The sequence below is a fragment of the Eschscholzia californica genome, unplaced genomic scaffold (assembly GCF_041429995.1).
Source record: "Eschscholzia californica isolate CP2 unplaced genomic scaffold, dmEscCali1.0.p SCAF_2, whole genome shotgun sequence".
In the NCBI taxonomy this organism is placed as follows: Eukaryota; Viridiplantae; Streptophyta; class Magnoliopsida; order Ranunculales; family Papaveraceae; genus Eschscholzia; species Eschscholzia californica.
In genome coordinates, this window is record NW_028238309.1 from 67207616 (window position 1) to 67225328 (window position 17713).

A 17713-nucleotide genomic window follows, 5' to 3' on the forward strand; every position below is an offset into this window, starting at 1 on the left:
TTTGATTATTATAAAAAGGTCACAACCCCTTAAATATTCCATGTAAAAGTCAAGGGTATTTTTGTCATTTTAGTTTGCCAAAAAATTGTGGCTTAGTGGGTTACATGTCGGCCACTGAATGGTTGATGTGCATGATTTATAGTTTAGTATGGATAATTAGAGGTCCATAGATTTTATCTTCTTTGTTTGATAAGCATTTTATGACCATAGATTTTGTTTTTCTTTATTTATGATTACCTATTTAACTTAATATTAATATTATGTTTTGTTGATGCAATTCTTTGTCAGAATTATCAAACATCTGTTGAGGGTCTTTAGACGAGCAAAATCATATCGATTGTTTTGAAATTTTCGTAGACAAGACAAATGCAAAACAAGATAAGATTTGATAAATAGATGGGGTGTGTTAATAAGTGTAGGAGCAGCCTTACCTCTTGAGCTAGTTTTTAGGGTGAGAGAGACTCAAGACCACCTAACAAAATTTGTCCAAAAATGATTTTTGAGAGACATACAATCTATATTGCACCTCACCATCAAACATTATGCAATTTTGGTGTTGTGTATTTGGTATTTCATTACGATAATAAATGAGATAAGATGATTCTTATTTGTTGCTAAATAATTTTTTTGTCTTAGAAGGAATAGTTATGCTATTTGGATAGTGGCAAAGCCCAAACCAAGAGCATTTCTAACTCTTTGAACAACAACAACAAACCATTTGTGACTTAAAAGTATTAAAATTACTAATGGTTGTGGTAGTTTATCTACACAAGTGTCAATGGTTTTCAAGGCATCCAGATTAGGTCACTACATTTATTAAATGGTTTCATTTTAGTAGTTTTTTTTTGCTGAAAATGTTTTCAAGGCATCTAGATTAGGTCACAACATTTATTAAATGGTTTCATTTTACTTTTCAACAATTTTTTTTCTTCAAATGATTGATTTATAATTCAATCTAGCTAGTAGTTGAGTTGGTCAATATAAACTCAATAAGCTCTTTAGTATTGTAGCTTATATAGTCGTAACGGTGGAGGTTCAATTCCAACATTTCTTTTGTCCATGGAAGAATTTAGTTGTTCAATATTCAAACTTATTTGAGATCGTGTGTGTTTCAAAATGTTAGTACTCCGGATGAAATATCACAATTTTAAAACACATTTCTTTTCTTTTATAGAAGAATTCATAGTACATATTTTTTCTCTTTCTTTTTCACTTTTCTTTTATTTAGAAATTTAATAATCAAAGTACAAAACTCAAAATACCTATGTATTTGCCTCAAATTCATACTGAATAAAAGAATGAAGAGAAAGAGGCATAAAATCTTTCCTGAACCCCAATCTTAAAAGGGAGAAAGGGATGGTTGCCTCTTCCAACTCCTAGTCAATGATATGATATTAGTGGGGGCCTTGGTTAAGCCATCATAGGCATAATAAAAATATTTGCAACATAAAGATATATGAATTGGGACCCTCCAGTTAACACAAGAAATCCATGAAACAATGCTACACAAACTTTGAAAGCCATATACCGAATCTTGAGAAATGTACTCTGTCGTTATTTAGTAATTTTATTTCATCGAGATATGCGTTAAAGACATAACAGATGATAGGTATACGATCATGTATAACTAGTGTAAGTAATTTTAATTCATTTCGAAGTCGCAATAGGTGCATCTACAAAAACCCTTCTTCGCCGGTTGAAAATTAGTTAGTTTTTTTTTTTTTTTTGATGAAATTGAAAATTAGTTAGTTACCAACAAAATTATATAAATTATCATTCTCATGCGTACACTTCATATAGTGATCTGTAATTTTGTGTGACGTAATTTAAGGAGTGCAATTGGTGCTCTTTATCAAACATTTCTCTGTTAATAAATTAGCATTGGACTCTTAAATTCTCATTCACGCCACTACTTCATACTGGATGACGACGTGTAATCTTGTAAACCTTAAAAACCCACTAGACATATCATTTGATCAAAACAATAGACAATGGAAGTTGTCAAGTTAGGTGAGAAAAGACTTTAACAAAATAAAGCAGTCTATGAGACTTTCTTTTTTTCTCACCAAAGAAGGAAAACCGTTTGAAAGTCTATTATGTGATTACTGAAACCAAAATGTTGGGGGTGATGTCGTGGTGTCGTTCTTGCTTTGCCCTAATTGCTTTTTTTGTCCAAATGTGGAAGGCCATAAATGATGACTTTGGACATTTTTTACCAGCAGGGAAGGTGCTTACAAAAGTTGTGGTCCTCTTGATTGTTGTATTTGAGGAAAGGCGTGCAAGTGCTAACCAGGATGGAGTGATGATGAAGGAGCTACATAGACATGGTTCTAATCGAAATTTAATTAACCGTAAATGATCTTATTACAGTCCTTACCGTTATTTCTCATTTTAACCCTCTCATATCTGCAAAATGGATCGTATTGAAGGTTAAGTTTCAAAATCTTTGAAACTAGACGTTTTAGGGGTTCACAGCTGCGCGCCCGGCTGATTGGCAAGCTTGAACTAAGTCAAAAAGATGGACAAAGTGGCCCAACCATGGTGTGGTTTAGCCCCCTAAAGATGATCTAGTTTAGGCCGGCACAGCCTAGACGAGAGTAACCCAACCATTTGACAGACCAGTCCATCTAGCTTCTCCTGGGCTGTTTAAGAGCCCTCTAGCCAGCCAAACTAGGATAAGAGGTTGGACACAACGATCAACGTGAGACTGGGTTAGGCCACAAGCCATCACATAATTCCTCAAGCAGCGGAACTCTCAAGCCCAAGCAGTTAAATATTGTTGATTTTATACTCCAATTGTAGTCTTAGTCGAGTCAACAACCATTCAGTGAATTGTCTTGTGTTACTCATGTCAAGACGTTCACTGAATCCTTCATGATATTTTGGTTTCAGGTACTAGTTCATCAAAACCCTAGAGAGTCATTGTACCTCAAATAAAAGCGTTGTCAGGGAGCGCCATCGGCCTAGGTCAGGCGACCCGAAAAGACTAGACATAAACCACCCACTAAAGCATATAGAAAATAGGACAACGGTAAGAATTTTTTTACTCTGCACAAAAGAACTTGTTGATATTTGGTCATAATCTAATGTGGACAATCGGATTTCGCCTCCTCTCTCTTGTTGGCCTTGGGAAAATCCAGTCGCCCACGTCGGTTTTGTGTGCATTTCAGCCTGAGTTTCGGGCAAAGCATAACCGTTGCAATTGTAAAGCTAGCAAGTAACGTATACAAGACGGGTATTTTAGCCTTGTTATTTCTTTTACCTATTCTAGCAATCATTTCATTTGAGAATGAGAGTCCTATTTGAACCCATGATTCCCCAAATTAGGAAAGGTTTCAGTCTAGCTTTGTCATGTGCCTTGTAAGGCCCTTTGGCCAGCCTGAACTAGGTTAAGTGGTTGGACATGGTGGCCAGCGTGGGTCCACACTAGGCCCTTGGCCAGCACTTGAGGTCCCTGAACTGTCTACGATGGTCCAGCCCTGGCCAAGCACAGTTCAGCGCGGGAGTCCGACTCATTTGACACCTCTAACCGCCACTCCATTTTCCTACGAAGACGACTTTCTCAGCCTTATTTTTCCACCCAACAAATGGACCCTAAAATGGTTCCCTCATTTATGAAATTGCAAAACCAAACTTTATATTGAAGATGAAATCCCTCAACTCTCTCCCTAGCTTTCTCAAATCACTGGTTATCCCTCTTCTTGGACTTTTCCAACCCTAATTTTGCTGAAACTTCAATCTCCCCAAACCCCAAATGCTCTTCTTCAGTGGATTCAATCGAAAAATGACAATGAAAGGTCTGAATCTTCTCTTCATTTTCTCAATTATGGGTTTTATAGCTTTAATTTCTATTTGGTGTTTATTTGTGCTAGTTTAGAATAAAAACGTCTACTTTTTCAATTTGCTGAAATGATAGCTATAGTTTTGCATTAGTGATTATGAAATTAATGATTTATTAACATCACTCATTACAATTAACACATACCCATATAGTTTAACTGATTTGTTTGACAATCATGGATAGAGGCAATTTTGAATTGCTAAAAAACATGATAAAGGTGTATCGATGTGTAGTGTTAGACATATCGCGAAAGCTCACATTTCACTTTTAATTCGTTTTCTCTATATCTTTTTGTAGGTGGATGTTATACGAATCTATGAAGCTCAACTCCTCGATGACCTTAACGGTTTCTCCCATAAATGAGGTAGAGCGATTTATAATGTCAAAGTTGCACCTTATTGTGTAGTTATCCTTTTGTTACTTGATATAGTATAAGCTCCTTCCCCGATATGATTGTTACTCTCTTATGGGTTTCTTGTTCTGGATTCTCGTTACCACTCTTTGATCGTTATATTTGATCTATTTTGGCAGATGAACCTTCGGGTCGGTGCTTGATATTGTGCACTTAGCTTATTCTAAAACTACGCTTGCTTCTCAATTCAATCTTTGCTCTGAAGAAGACTGAAATAAAGAAACACGGATTTTTGTGGAACGGAAAATACAGTAAAACTGCTCTTTTTTATGTTAATGAGCAATGCGTGATATGCATATATACAATGGAATCATCTGTGTTTACTGCTTACACGAATGATTTTAGAGTGTACGATAATATGATATGGTCTAGTAAATAACATTGAACTTTCATTTTGGTTACTGATACCAACTTTAATACATATGGCGTAGTGATTTGGCTACAGAGATTTGGGGCATGGACGAGAATCTCAGGATTTGGATTTCCTGTTTGATGATTTGCTTTTACCGATCAGAGTTATCCTCCGGAAAACTTTGAGAATTCTATTTGCATATTTTCTCTGTGAAGCAAAACTCACTGAACCAATACAACTAGTAGCTTGTCCAAGTGGGTTTCTCTTCTTACTCAATGATCTTCCTTCCATACCAAATGGTCTAATGATCTCTGACCTACCAAAGAGTGGTTCCGAACCTGTCGAGAACGTCTGCCATTGAAGACTTCTCTTCAACGACACAAGCTCTTGTTCCAGGTTTTGAATCCTGAAGCTTGTTGATTCATAATCACTCCTAGACAAGTCTGATCTTTGCATTGCTATGTCTTTCTGCATCAAGAAACCCAGTGGCCTAACCACTGTTTCTTCGCCAATTGCTTCTTTATATGGAGTTTCTCCTAGGATTTGGCTTTTCGGGTTTGCATATCTTGAGCTCCATAGACTTCCAGAGAAATCGGCATATTTTTCATATCTAAATGAATCCGAACAATCTTTGAAAGCTTGGTGTGTATTCAGCTGCTGAATGAATAGTGCTTGGACAATCAAACGTAACGGCATCAACTCATTTTGAACAGCTTCAATGCAAATCTCTTGTGATAGGTTTTGGCAATTGAGGTATTTGCAGACTGATGTCTTCTCTTCCGCCGATATGTCTTTGTGTTCCTGAAATCATGAAAATAAACTTAGATTTATCCACAAGTAGTGTTTTTCTAGTGTCTGAATCTGGCTCGACTGAGTGTAATTTGTCCGAGTCTCACTTGTTTTCATCAGAATACAATAGTTATTTCAGACAATGGGGTCTTAATTCAGACTTATTTTATGTCTGACTCAAATAGGCTAAAAATCAGCCCCAGTCAGTCATTCCAATGAGTCAGACACACGAGTGATATAAAACGAGTAATGAAATCTGACTCGAGACAATTCAGATCTCGAGTCAGATTTCAGACCTGAATTTGAGAAAAATAAATACAACCAATGATAAATTTTATACATGTACAACTACGTAAATATTTGAAATTTAGAAGAACTTACAGATAGAAAAGTGCTCATTGCTCTATAGAGATGATCGTGGGTCTGTCGATAAGATATAGGAACTATCTCTATAAGACGCATGAATCGTTTTACTTCCATATTTCGATCATGAGCTATTAGAGAAAGATACTTATCCCACAATTCTGCTACAACACAATTGATATCAGATGGTGTTTGTTCTGAATCTGCAGTCAATGCTAAACTAGATGAAATTATATTCTCCATTATAGCTAACTCGACACTAGACGCAATCGACTCTGTACAACTTGCAGGAATCAGAAAATCATCTACCACAGCTGAATGTAACATAGCTGCTATTTGATCTTGCAACTTTTTCTTACTTTCACTACTTAGATCGAGTTCGAGAGCTCTCGATAACAAAGCAAAGTAAAACCCGACCGGAATCGTTTTACTTGCTTTATGTCCTAATGGAATCAATGTTAGTATACCTTGTAAGATCATTAATACCTTGTTATTTGCGTTACCACCTCTGTTTTTTTCATTAACACTCTCCCAATACTGGTGAGTCTTTTTCGATAAAACCCATTTGTTTGCATAGAAAACGATTATCGGACTAACATATTTCTCCTTCATTCCTTGTTTCCTTAGGGACTTGATTATCCTTTCGAAGAATCTAAATGGAAGTGCCATGAGATCTTTGATCCAGAGATCTTGGGCAGCGAGTTCTTTGACAGTGTCAGAGCTCCAAGCTCGACCGGCCATGGCTTCCAAGTTGACTACTGGTCTATCCCTTCTATGTTCAGGATCAAGAATCTCCATACAAGCCATGAATGCAAGAGACTCGACACATCGGCTCACAATCAAAAGCTCCTCAGATAGTGGCAGTAAAGTTTGACATTTTTGAAGTACAATTAAGGTATCATCCCAATTCTGCAAAACTACTTGGTTTAGATAAAGATCCGAACGTTCACAGAGATTACCCGAACCATATTCTTCAGTCATTTCTAGGAAATCAGCTGCACAACGAAGAGCTGCAACGTTAAAAGGATCAATCAGAGTCGAAGAACTATAATTAAATAATGCCACCATTTCAAACACTTCTGCTCCTCCAGGAAAATTATGTGGTAATTCGATGTCTGTCGATTCAAGTAATGCTTTTCGGAAATACCCACTCTTCGAAAGCAATGGATGCTGCAAAATCATAGAAAAGAAAATCAGAACTCGAAAACATCAGAAATCATGCTATTTCGGTCTTCTTTGTTACCTTATGAAGATCGTAAACTCTGTCAGCAACTCGAACATGAATCGACAGAGGTAAACCCGTCTCTTGGCTCCTGAAATGTCAGTACAATAATCTTGATTATTCAGTCTTTCCATCATTAAAACATAGTAAGAATGCAAATATGACATGGATTACTATATTGATTGATCTTATTCTTACCAGGCAAGTACTTTGATCTTGAGTAAAGCTCCAACATTAGGAGAAGGGAAAGGACTTAATGCTAATGAACTAGTTGTTTTGGGGCTTGAAGTTTCCATTATCAATAACTCATGCAAATCTTTCACAAGAGAAGTCATTACTGATAAATTAAGAACTCAATTCAGTATTATAGGTAGATATAGAAACTTGGGTACTTCACCAAATAGCTGTAAAATGAGGGCGAAATTTCAGAACCCCATTAAAAGAGGCTCTTAGAATTTGGAAGAGGTGGAGAAGAAGAAAGAAGAAAGAAGAAGAAGAAGAAGAAGAAAGAAGAAAAGAAGGGATGAATGAGAGAAAAATGAGGTGGTTTTATTAGTTTATGAAAGTAGCTCCTTGATTTGAGTCAAAGTCAAATCCGCACGAGTGAACTTAAATTCCAACTTCTTAGGCTTCAAAAAGACTTGTAACTTATGTAAGTGATGGGGAATTGAAATCTCATCCTTTCTTATTTCAATGAAAAACTTAAAATTATGACTAAAAAAATAAAATTCTTTTTATATTTTGCATATCTTGTATCGTGCCGTTTTGTATACATTGTTGAGATCTACAAAATCGAGATAGAAAAAGTATATCGTTGGATAAGGAGTGGGCTTCGTTCGGTATAAATTGGTGGTATTGACAATGTTTTCGTATGTTTGAAAGAGTGATTTGATGTTAGTCTTTTTGTACTACAAATAGGTGGTTGTGTGTTCCCATGTCTTCCCGCAATAAGAAACAATTTCCTTCGAGGCTTCAACTTGGGTTCTTAGCGAAATGAGGATAGAAATACAAGTTCATCTATAGATGGTTGGAATTATAGTAGAATATTTAGTAGTTGAGAAGGGTTGGTTTACGTGTTTTATACAAAAATCTAGTAAAACCTGTAAAATCATATTCACATTGGCTCGAAATATACATTAACACAAAATTTAAGATAGTTCTAATATTCCATTTTCTATTAAGTGTATCAAATTTTCTGAATAGTGACCATCTACGCTGAATGATCGGTTTAACCAGACAGAGTATTACAGTACTCATCCAAAATTACTGTTGTTTATCGGTTCGGGCTCAACCAACCCGGGTTGGGTATACCCTGGGCCAGCTTGTGATCGGTACCTGATCGAGTTTGGTCGGGCCAGCTGGGTTTAAAACAGAGGCCCAGTCTTAGATCGGGAGAAAATCCAAGTTGACCTGCCCTTTTTCCCTTACGCGCCGGTCTAACCCGGGTTTAAAACAGTCCCAGCCGCAGAACGGGAGGAACCCCAAGTAAACCTGCCCGTTTTTTCCGTACTCGAGGTCGGGCCTGTATGGACCGGGTTGAGCCCAAAACCGTCCCACATTGATAAGCACCACTATCCAAATTAGAGAGCTATAGATGAATGAGGTCTTGGCCCATGAAAGCATGAAAGAAGAGAAAGGGATGATAACATAGAGAAATGGGGAGAAGAGAGAAAGAGGTGGGAAGTGAATTGAGGAAGAAGTTTTGTCTGCTTTGAACTCCACATGCTCTCTCTCTCTACTAAGACACCCAAGACGGCACGGCTTCTGAATTTTCGTCTGCCTGTTTTTGGCCTTTATTTGGCTCCTCTCCTTTTCTTCCTCCTCCCACCTCCCCAAAATCCCATTCTCTTCAAATTTCCAAATATATTATTTATTAATTATATCAATACTTTTTCTATTATTAAAATGTCTATTTCAAACCAATATTAAGGGATTTCCTGTGATATGTTGGTAAAATTTATATGCTATAGTCAAAGTGTTGTTGTTGCATTTACATATAAAAAAGACTCGTATTGTACTTTCAACAAAAAAAAGAGACTAGTTTTGTAGTGACATAGTACTCACACTTCTTCACTTTTTGAGTCATTCACATTGTTTTACTGGCATTTTAGAGATATACATCTTCGAAGTCAAAGAAATGTTAAGAACAACAATACAATGACAATAGAAAGAAATATTAGGTCAAACAGATAGCAGAAAGCAATCAAATGACAATCAATTAGATTGTATGTATAATCTATCAGTCGTGTCCATTTTCCCTTAGTATATGATAACCATAGTGAAAATTTCATGGTGGTTGATCATGGTTAATAATCCATCTAAGGGTCTAGAATAGTTAGATTTTTTGAAGTTATTTAAGTTTGTAAATATTATTGGGAAGAACAAAAAAAATCTTGGGAAAGTTTTATAGAAGAAAGGGTTGGTAAGGATGTAGTTGGCAAAGACTTGGAAGTGAAGCAATACATTCCTTTGATTGTGTGGAAATTTTATTGTTTAAAGAGACAAAAACAAGAAGAGGGTGGGGACTTTAAGATTTCTTCAATTTCAGTCAATTAAGATCTGATTATTATAATATAAATTTTGGATCAAGTGATTATATCATGTCTTCTCAATTCTCCTAGTAGATCATTTATTTAGGGAGTTCTTGGCTTTTCTTAATTCATACCATTTTTAGATTCTTAATGATTTTTCAGAAATTCCCTATTAAATACATATGAGCCAAACCAAGAAGGTATCTTGTAAATTGAAGAGCCCTGAGCTATAACTCTAGTGGTATTAGTTGTGGCCCAAATATTTGGTTTTCAGATAACCTTTGTGGTGTATGTTTTTTTCTTCGTTGTTTCAGACAAACTCTGAATCGTCTAAATAGTTAATATTATTCTCTTCTCAAAAGTTCTAAACCGCTAAACCAAATCTCACTAACCATTTGTTATGGGGCTAGAAATTGAAATTATATTAAGGTAGACGGGAGTTCCATCTAATCCTTCCACGGACTGGGCCAACTCTAAGTTGTGACATGCGGTACAAGTGTTTGACTTCCTGGATGTGTATAATTTTTTCTTTAGAAAGGCCGAACTCCCTGGGCTCATATGGGTACAACACCAAAAGGATAATGATAATGGTGCCACATACCGAATTAGACTTGGGGGCATCAGATACAAGAAGAGAGATTCTATAGGCACCTCTATTTGGGCACTCTCATTTTATATAACTACTTTGGAAGTTGTTTTCTTCTTTTTGGTGAGGTGAATTACATGTAGCTTTTAAGCCTATAACGCGTGGGCTTAGACTCTAATATCATGTTAAGTTTATAGTCATCCAACTCAAAACCAATTGACAATAAATGGAAAAGACCTAGACATTATATTCTCGGTTGCTAGATCGCCCTTCTCTCGTACGGAAATATTATCACATAAGTTCTATAGACAACATTCTTTGAACTTTTAAGACTTTTCTTTAGGGTTTCTGGCCACGATACCTTTTAATTATTTTGAAAATTTAATACATTTCTAGCTTTGTATCTTTGTTTATTCATTTTTTTAACTAGTACGTTTTTATACTCTTAAAAATTTTATGTCTACTTTTCTATTTTGGATTTCAAAGAGCGGAAACAACCTCTGATTTTTATTGTTGTTTTTATTTGTATTTGATCAATAGAAAAAATTTGTCTACTCTTAAAAACAAAAAGAAACATTGATCAAGCTTGGTAGACTAATTCCTGTTATGCCTCCAAAAATTTTCATACAAATAAAATAATGAAATTACCCTTTGGATGACTTTTTTTTTTTTTTGTTGAAATCCCTTTGGATGACTTTATAGGACCACTTGGTTAAATGGGCTGGCCCATGGTACTTTGATAAGGGAAAGTCCATAAGCTGAGAGGCTCAATCAAGAGGTCACAAGATGTTGTGGTGGGCCGTGGGTTGGAATGGGATCCCCTAATTCAAGTTGGAGCCCACATGCTTCAACTAGTCCTCAGCTGTGGAATGTGCTTCTAGGTTGCAACTTGCACGGTGTGTTGTGTTTAAAACATGGAAATTGTTTGTATTTGAAATGTGAAATTGTATGTAGAATTACAACTTTTGATTCTTGATTTTCATTATAGACTTGGTGGGAAGGAACCCGTCCTACTAATAGGTTTACTTCTGAAATGTTCGATATCTGAATTGGAATCAACCCGTTGATTAGCACTTCTATGAGGGGGAGACATAGTTTGTGATTTCGAGTTAGTACTATTTTCTAAAGGGGGATATTCATATTGGTTTTCCTATTTTCTTGGTTGTGATTTTTTTTTTCAATTTAATTTCTAAAGATGAACCTATGTCCACTACCTATGGTTGGTGTTGTTAGTATTAAATATTTCATGTCTTAGAGCTACATTAAACTGGCCCATTAAGAGGGTGACTAGTTGATGGTTGACCTGTAGGTTGTTGACTGGTTGGCGTCATCGATGGATTTATGCTTAAATCAGAAAGTTGAGATAATCAAATAGTAAACACAATAAGCCACAATTGGGTCCGAGGAGTCGCTTTTATGGTTTTATGTTGAATGATGAGAGCCAAAAGGCAATCTTAAATAGGGCAGATATAAACTATAACGAAATTATTAATATTATTTCTGTGGTTGGAGTATAATAATGAACTTGTTTTACGGATCTATGTCGTATTATGGATATATGTTGAATGATGAAAGCCAAAAGACATTCACGGACGTAGTCGTAGCGTTTGAATGTAATAGGAAGTGATCAAATATATATTTTATCTAACCACGACACAAAATAACATATCAAGACAGTAATGTATGAAAATTGTGTGCCGGCTGCTAAAACTCACTACTAATTTAAAATATTGCTACAAATATCTAACTAATTATATTTCAATCACAACCTTGGCATCAATCAAATTCACAAATTTCACACGACTAGCAAACAAGAAGAAAGATAAAGCATGGTGATTTGTTTTTGCTGCAAAAAGCATGATGATATTTGACATTTAGGGTAAATAAGGTCAATACATCACATTTTACATCACCATATATATGAAAAGGTGAATTTTGAATTAGCCCTAAACTGCCATATATATTATATTCCACAATGGCTTTTGTCAAATTTTGACCATCAAGTACTGAAGGCCAAGTTATAAAGTCAAAATTATTGGCATAAGAATGATTCTTAATCATGAATTATTCCAGCTTACCAAAACTCACCAACTATTCCACAATAAAAGGATAATATTCTAATAAAAAAAAATGCCATTTTCTGCCCACTTTTCCCACTTTGTTGTTGTCATGGTGTATCTAGCAAGTAAACGCGTCTTGTTTGACATATGTATATTATCTACTAAGCAATTGAGTCAACAAGCTTTGATCATTGCTTGGGCTTTCACATATGCTATTTGCCTTGGCTCGAAAATGAGGGTTTACTACCGCTTGAAAACAGATATGACCTACTTTTGCTAATCCGGGCATGTGGAGAGGAACCGGCCATAGCAATTTCGCGTTGATCTGACTCTATTTTCGAACCAAATAGCATTTTCTCTTAGGATTTTATGCTCCCAAATAGCATTTTCTGTTAGGATTTTATGCTCTCGAACCTTTTTTTATAAGTTGTTCATCTGTGAAGATTGATTTATTCAAGCAATTGGACACATAAATAAGAATTGCCTTAAACCTAGAAGAAAATTTAAACAAACTCAATACTTCATTAATTGATATAACCAAATGTATGTACAAATTGAAATTCAAACTAATGGGGGTGATAACTTCACTATGCTACAAAATGACATCCCAACTAGGTTGACACTTCATTGAGCACCTATCATTATATATCACCGCCGCCTAAACAAACAAAAAAAGAACTAACAAACTGTGGGTAGATCCTTTTAGTAACCAGTTCGACTTTTTTCTACCACGGGTATTTGCATGAGTTCTTGGCGAAATGTCTCTTCATCAAAGTTGTTGCTACTACTAGCGTCGTTCGTTTCATCTTCATTAATCTCGTCGAAAAACGAGTCATTAAGCAATTCTGAAGCTGAAGGTCTTGCTCTTGGTTTTGCTAAGCATTTCTCAATGAATTCTTTAACTTCTTGATTCTTCACCTTGTTCATTGATTGAGGCCTAATCCCTGAACTAACCTTGTTGTAAATTTTAAGAAGATTATCACATTCCAAATATGGGATCTCAAGTGTTGCTAATTCTAAAACACATAATCCAAATGCATAAATATCCACCAATTCCGTGTAATTTTCGTCGTAGTACTCGGGTGCCATGAATTCCGGAGTACCAATCATCGTATGAGCTACATGACTTCGTCCCACGACAGCTGCGAATCCAAAATCTCCAATTTTTACCTATCATGAAATGTAAGATCCAACATTAGATTCTACTTGACTCATAAATTTTAGAAAAAAAATCAAATGAAACACATTAAACAAACATATAAGGACTGGACTATTAAAGTGAGAAATTTGGCCAAACAACATTTGTTTTTCTAAAACTTAAGTTTCCATGATTATGGGAGATATATTTTCATAAGTAGATGGCTAATTTTTAGGTAGTAATCTTTGACATGGCCCACAATTAAAAACTTATAATATAATATAGAAACTAAATCTAGGGTTAGAGTCTAGGATATATTCTAAGGATTAGAAAATAGAAACTTACTAAAAACATAAAATTTGGTTCAAAATCTTAAAAAAAAAAATCTAAACTTTATGAAAATTAAAATAAAAAATATTAAAGATTACCTAATAATCAAACTAAAAATTAAGATCATCAAAAAATAATTCAAGAACATAAAACTAAAATTTAAAAAAAGAAAAGGGGTGTAAGATGATTGATTCATACCTGTCCAATATGTCCATTGACAAAGATATTACTGCAATTAAGATCTCTATGAATGATGCAAGGTTCATGTGTATGAAGATAATCCAACCCTTTGAGTATCTGTTTACACCATCTCTTAATAGCTTTGATCGAAACATGTCGATGTTTTAGTCGATATTCTCTTAAATTTCCACTTGTACAAATTTCAGTAATAAAATTCAAAGTATTTTCTTCTTTCTCAACCCAAACATCATATAATGATATTATATTTTGATGATCCAAACTCTTTAATAATCTAACTTCTGAAGATAATCTATGCATCATATCTTCGTTATCTCGAAAAGAACCTAGGTTAACTTGATTCCAAGCAACTTCAATTCCTTCTTCTTGATCAAATCCTCTATATACTTTTTTAACAGCTCCTGCACCAAGTAGATCTTTATATCTTCCATATCTACCTTTTGGACTTATCTCTACAAAAGGCTCTGCATCTTTATCAGATGGATCTAGGTTAACACAAGGCATCTTTTTTTTGCTTCCTGGGTATTACTTGATTTTGCTAGTTGATGATGACTTTCAGACACTGATTTCTTATTTCTGCTTCCTGGGTGTTGGTTGTTTTTGCTGGTTTTGCTGACTTTGAAACCCTAGCTTGTTGTTTCTGCTTCCTCCTGGGTATTGCTTTGTTTATATATAGTGGTTGTGATTGTTGATCAGAAAATTCTAAAAACTGGAAACTGCTAAAACACAATTATATCAAAGAACCGAATAGGATTAGATCTCCAATCATCAATGAAAGATAAACCGTCTTTGAGTTTTAGTAACATTCTCAAGAAGACTCTGGTGTTTTTTTTTTTGGGCACTGATAAAGAGATGGCTCATTCTACAAGTTAACCTAAATATATATGGAGAGGAAGGAAAGACCCGATCTTTTTTAGGGTTTCTAAAAAAAATTTTAAAATAAAAAGGGTCCCTCCTCTTTTCCTTCCTTGTACACACTATTGCTTAGGTGGCTATTAAGATAAGGGGTGTCTTAGTCTTTCTCCTATTGTGCAAAGACTAATATACCCCATATCGGGAGTACACCAGGGTTTAAGAGTAGGAGTCCCCCTATAAAAAAAATCTTATAGATATGCTAGTTTAAACTTTAAACCTAATTGTGTTTGTGTCAACTGAGGCGTGCTATTTGGATATGACCTGGATCGGGTCAGACTAAGTTGGGTCACGGCCCGCCTTAAGTCAACCACTTTGATTTGAGAAAATTTATATTTCCCATTGACTTTTAGATTTTTAAATTTGGGCATGTCTTTCCGATGATAAGTTATTGATTCTTCGTCAACACTTGTTTGTCCAAGTGGTTGAAAGTGTAGACATAAACTCTAAAAACTTGAATGTCTCAAGTTCGATTCCCACATGAAGTGGAAGTCGATTTTTCAAAAAAAATTAATTAATTCTTCATAAATAATTAGAAACAAAAAAACCTAAAATATTTTCAGACACCTTTGGCTCTCCGCTTTCCATCATCAAAAACCATAGTTGATTCTTCATAAACAATTAGAAACAAAAACAATCAAACAAAAGGTAATCAGAAAATGGGTATCCCGGACCAAAAACAACCAAAAAAACTCTTAACTGAATTAAATTACAAAAGCTCTAGTCTTGCCTTCAAAGCTCTAGTATTTGTAGAATCTCTTTGTGGATCCCCAAATTGGTCGATCGCCAAGTTGGTGTTCTCTCATATAGACCGAATGGTGTGTTTGATGTCTCCTATTTCCATGATAATAAAAGAATTTCTATAGAATTAGGTATTTCCACTATTTGATACGAAGTATAATTTTATGACTTTAATTTCCTAAAGAATCTATTTACATGAAATAGTTCACTTTTGATTCCTTGCTCCACCCTAGGAATTAGTTTCCGTGGAAAGTCAAAAATCAAAATAAAAATATTTTAATATATTCGGATACTTAAAACCTAATATTTATTATCTCCATATATGTTCTCAATAACATCTTACCCATAAAATTTAGCAAATAAACTTTTATTTATACATTGGGCAAATGACATTTTTGCCCTTCTTACCACATGACACGTATACAAAGTTGTTAAAATGACATTTTGGCTTTACATAGCATAAATTACATTTTTACCCTTTTATAGTATCGAATTGACATCATACTCTTATGTTGTCAAAATGGCATTTTTACCCTAGTATAAATCAAAGCGACATTTTTACCCTTATGTGATTTGAATGACATTCTCACCTTTATCGTGTAAAAATGGCATGTCTACACTTTTACATTGAAATGACACAAGGTTAAATAATTTTACAACATAGGAGTAAAAAATACTTTTGGAAGCATAAGAGTGAAAATGTAATTTAATCAGATAAGGACGAAAAAGTAAATTTGATAACATAAAAGAAAAAAATACTATCATTTTGACTACATAAGGAGTAAATAAAAACTCTTAATTGAATATTATATTCGTAGAAGTTAGTTGTCAACCAAATAACATAGCTCGTACTTCCATGAAATAATAAATGACTATCAAACAAAAGAACTCTTATTTCCACATAATAAATTCCATGAAAGATTTTCTATGGAACTCTTTTATTTCCATGGAATTATTTCTCTGATATCAAACACAACCTAAGTAGAAGTCGAATGGAAGAAATTGGAGTGTTAATGCTTTTATTTTGAGATGTTCCAAAGGTGCCCCCTCTAAGTTTAAAAAAGTGTCGAATAAAGTAACGCTCGGTGCCCTCAGAACTTTCCACTAGATCGGATCTACATAATAGTAAAAATTGAAAATCTGGTGTGAAAAATAGTTTTATTCTCCATGAGAAAAAAAATGATTTTCACATCTAAATGTTTTGACATGTATCAAACGTACTCCAATAATCATTGGTCATTTATGAGTGAGAAAAATAGTAAAACATGTAACAACAGTGATAGGACTACGGGATCACATATAGATTTGGAAGGGAATTTTAAATGAATGGTCGAAATTTCTTTGCGATTTGTAATACAGACCAAGAGGAAGGCGTGTGTCAATTCCAACTGATGATTTATAATTATCTCTCCATTCTGGAAGACAATATAGTTGGCTTGATCATTTTCCAACATGTGATTGAAGACTTCATGTAAAGATGTAAATAGGAGAAGAAGTGAGTGCACACTGAGAGGCCTGTACCCAGAAGATACCATCATTTCCCTTTTCTTTACCCTAGCCTTCTGTCTTCGCTTAGAAATCAAGATCTAACTTCTCTCTTTTGTCAGTGAATCTTGGATCCAGTCCCTCTGACCTTCATTCACCACAAAGGCAGGACGATGTACAAGGGGGTGGGGTGGGAGGTAAATCATTTTTAATTTGTCATATAATGATTTTATGATGTGGCATGGCCTAATGAATTTCTAGATTATTTGAACATGTTAAACTTGTGCTAAATCATCGTCTCTCTAGCATAAATCATACACAAAATATATATAAGAAACATACAATGGCAAATATACATGTCTTTCATCTCCAACACAAATAAAGATGTATAATACGCCATGAGGCCAGGCATAACCGCCCAACCTGAGCTTGGGCTGCGCAGCCATCATAGAGGGTGTCGTTGTATTGTCCTTCGGTAAGCCCCGACTCAACCCCACCACTCTTACGTTTACAAACCTCCTGGTCTTTTACCCAAAGATTACCACCACCCACTTTACAAAATATCTGCTAAATTGAGATGGAGCATCTACTGCTTGGTGTCAGAATTTTGCCAAGCCTGTTTGATATCTACCACAATTTTCTCTCGCCATCATCTCTATCTTTCGATATTTGGGAAATCCTTTCTCAGTTAAACTTCCATAGACTAAATGGAATAATCGAGTACAAATAAACTAAATATTGTGTTTATTCTAC

At 34.9% G+C, this 17713-nt stretch overlaps 2 protein-coding genes and 1 long non-coding RNA gene across 5 annotated transcripts; 1 reads left to right on the forward strand and 2 right to left on the reverse strand.

The window, feature by feature from the left end:
• The first annotated feature begins 3270 nt into the window (after positions 1-3270).
• Positions 3271-7725, forward strand: LOC147560587 (uncharacterized). Of its 3 annotated transcripts, XR_015234829.1 has the most exons (7): positions 3271-3797; positions 4139-4257; positions 4373-5358; positions 6048-6214; positions 6385-6652; positions 6735-7050; positions 7181-7725. It is a non-coding gene; the product is annotated as an uncharacterized LOC147560587 (long non-coding RNA). The 3 variants fall into 3 exon arrangements; XR_015234828.1 differs by lacking the exon at positions 6048-6214; XR_015234830.1 differs by lacking the exon at positions 6048-6214 and having other exon boundaries at positions 3602-3797; positions 4139-4205.
• LOC147560588 (Phototropic-responsive NPH3 family protein) lies at positions 4618-7640 on the reverse strand. The gene is made up of 4 exons (XM_086662748.1): positions 7178-7640; positions 7001-7070; positions 5776-6927; positions 4618-5406 (listed from the first exon to the last, which is right to left on the reverse strand). The coding sequence occupies exons 1-4, from the start codon at positions 7312-7314 to the stop codon at positions 4723-4725; spliced, it is 2043 nt and encodes a 680-aa protein (XP_086518874.1). The 5' UTR covers positions 7315-7640; the 3' UTR covers positions 4618-4722.
• Positions 7726-12658: 4933 nt separating the features above from the next.
• LOC147560589 (putative serine/threonine-protein kinase WNK11) lies at positions 12659-14676 on the reverse strand. The gene is made up of 2 exons (XM_086664394.1): positions 13823-14676; positions 12659-13326 (listed from the first exon to the last, which is right to left on the reverse strand). The coding sequence occupies exons 1-2, from the start codon at positions 14324-14326 to the stop codon at positions 12859-12861; spliced, it is 972 nt and encodes a 323-aa protein (XP_086520520.1). The 5' UTR covers positions 14327-14676; the 3' UTR covers positions 12659-12858.
• Positions 14677-17713: the final 3037 nt, after the last annotated feature.